This window comes from Primulina huaijiensis, chromosome 6 (genome assembly GCF_012295235.1).
Source record: "Primulina huaijiensis isolate GDHJ02 chromosome 6, ASM1229523v2, whole genome shotgun sequence".
Taxonomy (NCBI): Eukaryota; Viridiplantae; Streptophyta; class Magnoliopsida; order Lamiales; family Gesneriaceae; genus Primulina; species Primulina huaijiensis.
In genome coordinates this window covers 23,810,524-23,818,015 of record NC_133311.1, presented here as the reverse complement: position 1 = coordinate 23,818,015, position 7,492 = coordinate 23,810,524, and the positions used below count along the sequence as shown (strand labels likewise).

The 7,492-nt window shown below is 36.4% G+C and overlaps 2 protein-coding genes across 2 annotated transcripts; both read right to left on the bottom strand.

Annotated features, from left to right (window-relative positions):
- Window positions 1–381: 381 nt before the first annotated feature.
- Window positions 382–7,131, bottom strand: LOC140978700 (uncharacterized). Its single transcript, XM_073443905.1, has 3 exons — window positions 6,606–7,131; window positions 5,564–5,681; window positions 382–782 (listed from the first exon to the last, which is right to left on the bottom strand). The coding sequence occupies exons 1-2, from the start codon at window positions 6,911–6,913 to the stop codon at window positions 5,573–5,575; spliced, it is 417 nt and encodes a 138-aa protein (XP_073300006.1). The 5' UTR covers window positions 6,914–7,131; the 3' UTR covers window positions 382–782; window positions 5,564–5,572.
- Window positions 1,183–1,863, bottom strand: LOC140979213 (secreted RxLR effector protein 161-like). The gene has a single exon (XM_073444539.1). It carries the CDS (start codon window positions 1,861–1,863, stop codon window positions 1,183–1,185), a length of 681 nt encoding a protein of 226 aa, XP_073300640.1.
- Window positions 7,132–7,492: the final 361 nt, after the last annotated feature.

Here is a 7,492-nt window from a genome sequence, read left to right as displayed (position 1 = left end):
ATGGATTTACTTTCGATGCAAATGTCGGATGGATGTGAAGCAGGGCACACCCAGGGAGACAAATATCTTTTTTTAGCAAGCTCCCTACAACCACCGTAAGTAATGCTGACTGACAGACGAAACAATTCAGTTCCTGATCTGGAGGAGTAACCGATAATAATCTAAGATAAATGGCCTACTTTTAATCCTTTATCTTATCAAAGTTTTGGGGTGATAAATATCCCTCCATTAAAAAAATTCATATCCAAAAAAATATATGTTTTCAGTTAGATAAAAATAAACACTCTGCTTACATAAAGAAACGTAATTGTTTTTTGAGCATACGTAAATCATTTTTTTTTTTTGCTTATTATCCCTGGACATCTCCATATGTAATACATATCAGAAGAGAATATGTCCAATCGAGTTCGAGTTAAGAAAGAAAACAGTGAACCTGAAAGAAGAATAAAAAGAACCACTAATTCGAGCTGGCCTAACCACTACACTTACCAAGCTACTCAAAATCAGGTATCCTTTAGTTTGAATCACAACAAAAAAATATGAACTCCTCCACAAATCCTAAGAAAAGAATCGACCACAAATCTTTGAAAATTTTGAACAAGTAACACTCCTACAACCTCTGAACTCAAAACCCGCAAAACTGAATCGGCCTAAAGAATTAAGGCACCAAGTTGATAATTCTCAGACGGTCTAAAGAACCAAGGCAACTTTTTCTTGAGATACAGCCATCGAACGGTGAGCTATAAGTGGTTCGTAATGATCAGCCCCAGCTCCACACCATCCTGTGAGAAGAACAAGGGATTCAATGACCTCCAGGCTCCAGTGCAATTTAAACATAATAGCACGAAATAAATAGTAAGCTTTCAAGCTTTAAGTTTTCAAAACGTGTACTAGGTTGTTAGAAATGGTAAATGAAAGGCACAGCCGAATAATTTTTGAAGTAGGACAAATAGGAATTCAAGTGATACATGCACTTGATTATTTTATTTTTTTTGGATAGATAATATGCAGATCACATAAGCATATTTATAAACCAAGTCTCACATTTTTCAAGGCTTATCTACTTCACTCTTCGACTAGCTATTCAAACTTCCTAGATGACTTTCAAAGTACTAGTAAATATTCTATAAAATGAATCTAGAATTTATAAATTATCTTAACGCTCCCCTTAATTTTTAATTTTCAATTGCTGCTTGAAATCTTGAATTTCTCAACGGTAACTGCTTTGGTTAGGAAATCTGCAACTTGATCATCTGTGTTAATGAACTCCATTTGAATATGCTCTTTGCTTATCAATTCTCGAACAAAGTGATGTCGAAGTTCAATATGCTTTGAACGAGCATGAAACACTGGGTTCTTTGTCATTGCCACAACTGACATGTTATCACAATAAATTTTTGTTGGCTGACTTTCAACTTGCTGCAAGTCACCAAGAATTCTCCTTAACCAAGTTGTTTCACATGTTGCTTCTGTTGTTGCAATATACTCAGCTTTAGCTGATGATAAAGCAATTGTCTTTTGCTTCTTTGAGCTCCAAGCAATCACTTTTGAGCCAAGACAGAATATGTATCCAGAAGTGCTCTTCCTGTCATCTTTACATCCTGCCCATTCGCTATCAGTAAACCCAACCAATTTGTTGTCTTGATCTTTGACATAATGCAGTCCAAGCTTCTTTGTTCCTAGCAAATACCTCAGGATTCTTTTAGCTGCAGTAAAATGAACTTTGGAAGGATCATGCATAAATCTTGAAACAACACCAATTGCAAATGAAATATCAGGCCTCGTATGAGTAACATAAATATGTGATCCAACCAAACTTCGATAGATTTTTGGCTCCACTTTTTGCAGCTTCTCACTCGGCATCATTAGAGTGCTAACATGCTTGCAATTTGCCATGGGAATTTTTTGAGCAAATCCTCTACATATTTTTCTTGTGAGAGAAAAATTTCTCCATTAGCTTGTCTTATTTGAATACAAAGGAAATACTTCATCATTCCAAGGTCGGTCATTCCGAAATATGCCATCATTTTCTCCTTGAATCCTTTCAAAAAAATCATATTAGTTCCAAAGTAAAACAAATAATCAACATATAAACATACCACCATGAAATCAATCACATCCTTTTTCACATATAGAGCTGGTTCATTCTTGCTTCTTTCAAAACCATTCTTGAGAAAATACCCATCAATTTTGCAATTCCAAGCTCTAGGGGTTTGCTTCAAACCATACAAGGCCTTTCGTAGATTGTAAACCTTATCTTTTTTTCCTTCAATTATGAAACCCCGTGGCTGGATAACATAAACTTCCTCTTCAAGTTCCCCCATTCAAAAAAGATGATTTAACATCTAACTGAAAGACATTGAGCTCTAATTGAGCTGCAATTGCAAGAGCTAATCTTATTGTCTCCATTCGAACCACAGCAGCAAAAGTTTCATTGAAATCCACTCCAGGCTGTTGAGCATAACAACCCTTGGCTACGAGACGAGCCTTTTGCTTTCTTATTGACCCATCTTCACCATATTTGGTTTTGTAAATTCACTTTAAACCAATCACATCTTTTCCTTTTGGCAAATCCACTAAATCCCACGTTCTATTTTGCTCAATAATTGAGATCTCTTCTTTCATTCCTTGAATGTAAACATCAGTATTTTTTGCTTCATCATAGAGCTGCGGTTCACTCGAAAATTAAGCAAGATTGCAAGAATCATAAATTTCCTGCAAGGATCGCACCTTCCTTACTGGAGAATCTGGATCCGAGATTTCAGAATCTGACTCCACTGTAGTATGTTGTGGACTTTGCTGAGAAGTGCTTGGATGTGACTCATGATTATGAAAAAATGGTGGTTCTACGAAGTCGTGAATTGGTGGACTTTGAGAAACATCTTCATTCCATTGCCATGCTGCCATCTCATCAAACACAACATCTCTTGACACAACAAGCTGATTCTTTATTGGATTCCATAATCGATAACCTTTTGATTCATCACTATAACCAATGAAAATCATTTTTTCACCTTTCTTATCCAACTTCTCTTTGCTAGGGGACTGATTTAATGCATAAGAAATGCACCCAAAAATTTTCAAGTGATCGACTTGTGGTTTTCTCTTACTCCATGCCTCAATTGGTGTTTTATTCAAAACCACCTTCATGGGTGAACGATTAAGAATATACATTGCTCTTTGCCCAGAATTTTTTTGGCAAACATTTTTGTTCAAGCATGCTTAGAGCCATTTCAGCAATTGTTCGATTTTTCCTCTCTGCGACACCGTTCTGCTGTGGAGTGTATTTCACTGTGAGTTGCCTTTGAATTCCATTCTCCTTATAGTGATTCATGAATGGATTGTATATAAATTCTCCACCACGATCTGTGCTTAGAGTCTTTATCAAATAACCACTTTGACGTTCAACAAAAGCATTAAACTGAAGGAAAACTGAAAAAGCCTCTTATTTTTCACTCAAGAAATATATCCACATCATCCAAGTAAAATATCGACAAACAATAAGAAATACCTCTTGTTGCTCACTGAACTAGTCCGAGTATGACCAAAAATATCGGCATGAACCAATTCTAATGGAGCTCTTGCACGCCAAGCAGATTTGGGAAATGGAAACCTATGCAATTTCCCATATATACACGCTTCACAGATTTTATTGTCTTTCTCAACATTCAGAATTCCAATAACCATATTTTTTTACTTTAGCAAATGTAGTCCTTTATAACTCAAGTGATCATATCTCAAATGTCACAAATAAGAATCATGACATGTTTCAGGCTTAAGTGCAAAACTCTTATCAAAAGGCATGATGAGACGAAAAACTTTGTTGCTAGCCATGTCAATCTTAGCAACAGTCAAATTTTGCTTTTTATCAATAATCATGCATGCATTGTCACCAAAATGAACCAAATAACCCTTTTGAATAAGCTGACCAACACTTAGCAGATTCTGAGCTGGATTTGGCACATAAAGAACATCTGAGATGTGTTTTTTGTTACCTTGCTTGGAATGAACCTCGATGGTGTCTTTCCTTTCACCTTTTGTATCTTGCCATCTCTAAGCTTTACCTCAGAAGGAAAATTTCTGTCAAGTTCCACAAAGCTGTCAAGCTTACTCGTCATGTGGTTATTACAACCACTATCAATATACCAAACATCTTGATCTTCAGTTTCAGCACTCATGCAAGTGTAGAACATGAGATCTTCTTTTTCTTCCTTTGAAATGTTGGCATGCTCTTTTTCTTGTTTCTTTTGATGCCAACAAGCTCTTTGAGAATGATTAGGAATCCGGCATCTTGTACACTTGAAACGGAAATCTTTCGAATGGTGATTATCCTTCTTGCATATGATGCAATAAGAACCATCACGAGAACTTTTTTGCTCCCCACTTCTTTGTTCATCTTTTCCTCGATCATTTCTCACCCACTTTCCTTTGCCACTTTGATTTTTATTTTGCCATGAATTCTTTGAAGTCCCAAATTTATTCGACTTCTTATCAGAAAATCCAACTTTGGATTGAAATGCCCGCTCCAAAGGTTGTTTTGATGATCGATTAATTCTTTCTTCATGTGCTTGATGAAAGCTCATTAATTCAAACATCGACAAGTTGGAAAGATCCTTCGATTGCTGCAACACAATGATCAAACTTTGGTGGTAAACTTCGCAAGATTTTCTCGACCACTCGTTTGTCTTAAATATTATCTCCAAAGCTTTGAATATTATTCACAATTTCTGCAATTCTGGAGAAAAAACCTCTTATATTTTCGTTTTCTTTCATCAAGAGATTATCGAAATCTCGCCATAGAGATTGAAGCTTGGTAGACACAACTTTATCATTTCCATGAAAATTTTGTTGCAAGACTTCCCATGCTTCTTTTGTTTTTTCTTTTGTTGAATGTTCTAGGGTAGATAGATTTACTAACCCCTTGCTTTAAATACCGAAGTGCAATAGCATCTTTCTTCTGATCTTGTTTGTATTTCTTTTGTTGATCTTCACTCCAATCTGCACCATCTTGTGTAGGTGGTTCTGGATAATCATTTTCAATGATATTCCATAAAACTTCGGAGATGAAGAAATCCATCATTTCGGTGCTCCAATAATCATATTGCTCTGCCGTTATTGCTACTGTAACAAAAGAGAAAAAAGTGGACTTATAATTTCTTCTCTGCGAGACCCGTGTAAGGAGGCTATGATTGTTCTTATCGTTTGATATTTGAAGTGTTATAACATCCAGAAAGAGTTAATCACGTTGGAGGTTGAAGGATCTGATACCAAATTTGAAGGGCACAGCGGAATAATTTTTGAAGTAGGACAAATAGGAATTCAAGTGATGCAATACACTTGATTTTTTTTTTTTTTTTTGAATAGATAATCTGCAGATTACATGAGCATATTTATAAACCAAGTCTCACTTTTTTCAAAGCTTATTAACTTCACTCTTTGACTAGTTGTTCAAACTTCTTAGATGACTTTCAAAGTACTAGTAAATATTCTAGAAAATGACTCTAGAAATTACAAATTATCTTAAGAGTAAATATGTAGTCACAAAGAATAAGCATTTAATTACCAGTTCCTTTCATGAACAAAAAGAAAGGAGGTTCGCAGATTTCACTTGTTGGATGATGAGGAAGGAAGAAAACACAATTTTCCTCGTCAACCATGGCATCAGATCCATGTGCTTGCACCTGTCAATTATGAACAAACACTTAAATTTGACAGTAACAAATTACTAAAATTCTTTAACACAGATCCGAAAATATAAAACTGAAACTTGCACAAAGTTACCAACAAAAAACAAAAGAAAAGAAAAGAAATCCTCTCACATCTTCCACAGCTATACATCTTTCTTTGTAAATAGATTCGGCAGCCAATTCTCTTCAACAATCAATCACAAAAGCAAGAATCAAATAATGAAACCACATATTAACGCATGCTAAAAAAATGAAAAACTCCACTATTCCAAAACCAGCCAAAAAGCAAACATAAAAAATTTACTATTTGAGCCTATATTTAAAAGGTTAATCGTATCTGGTATCTTATAAAATTTCAAAGACCAAAGCTAAGCTACTATCATGTCTCAGAATGGATGCATAAATTTGGATGGCAGGTGCGTGCAACAATCCTATCTAGCTACCAATAGCTAAGATAAAAAAATGACAAAAACCCTAATTTTTTCCCAAACAATACCGGCCAAGATAAGTGAATCCACATATGATTCACACATTCCATGACGTTTTAACAAAAATATTTCGAGCAGATGAATTGAAAGTAAGTACATTGATAGGTCCACGGCTCGAAATGAATCAGATCTTGAACCCTTTGATGTAGCATTGTCTTAAAATCCACATGAAACCACATAGAACAAAATGTTAAAGAGGCCAGTTTCAAAACTATTTTCTTCAAAAGACCCTGATAACTTAAGCATATAGTGACCTTCCCCCTCTCGTGAGAACGAAACAACACCTCAAGAAAATGAGAAAGAACGCAAAACGTGGCCTACATTTTCTTCTTATTTTTCATTAAATGAAGAAATTTAAACACCGCAACAGAGCATAGCAGTCATAGAGAATTAAAACAAAAACCAGATCAGGGAAAATTTTGATTTTTACCTCTGCGTACCGGTCTGAACGAGCTCATCAATGGCTAAATCCATACCCGCGCGATCTTGTTTCCTCGCCAGAAACTTCACCTCCTGCAGGACATGAACTCCCCAACCGGACTTCAGATCCGGCGAGTACATATGCCGAATCGCCAATTGAATCGAGCCTTTGGTTTCCTCGTCCACAGATCCAAGATCCTCAAGGAACCTCCTGACGGTCCTCATCCTGAGTTCATGCGCCGCCACATCCAGACCCATGGACTTCCAAGCCGCCGTAAATAGGCAGTTTCCATCCCCGTCCACCTCGCCCCCATGCATGAGCCTGAACACGATGTTCAGGGTCTTATCCTTAGGGTGCTTCCACAGGACCCCCTTACAATAAAGACGAGTCAGATGTCTCCTCTGCTGGTCTTCCAATCCAGGGACATTCTCCCATGACGAAGCAAGACACGTAATCCCCGGCGGCGGCAGCAGAGGGTTTACAGCACGGTCAAATAGAACAGAAGATGGGTGCTGCTGTGGGGTCACGCCATGGGATCAGCCTCGACGACGCCGTCGAATCACGTATCAGTTTCCCCATTTCTTTCTTTTTATTATTTTTTTAACTCGCCGATCGGAGAAGGAGAGAGAGAAAATGTGTTAGTAACGGATAGATTTTTTTACAAAGCAGGGGGAGGGTTAAAGGACACTTGGGCCTATCATACTGGACAACCAGCTGTATCATGTCCGAAACTAATGTAATGTAAGAAGGGGATATTTGGAAAAATAGATATGGTTAATTATTATTTTTTAAATAATATTTTTTAAGTGTATTTAAAATATATTGTAAAAATTTATTTTTTTAAAATAATAATTGATCAGTTAGATAACAAAAATTTAAAAAAAAAAAAAAAAAAA

What these genes read in the sequence shown, in the direction of transcription:
- LOC140979213 (XM_073444539.1), bottom strand. Translation starts at nt 1,863, where the DNA reads ATGCCGAGTGAGAAGCTGCAAAAAGTGGAGCCAAAAATCTATCGAAGT.
- LOC140978700 (XM_073443905.1), bottom strand. Translation starts at nt 6,913, where the DNA reads ATGCATGGGGGCGAGGTGGACGGGGATGGAAACTGCCTATTTACGGCG. An exon ending in GTTCAGACCGGTACGCAGAG is followed by an intron (nt 5,682 to 6,605) that starts GTAAAAATCAAA and finishes CATAATTGACAG; the next exon opens with GTGCAAGCACATGGATCTGA.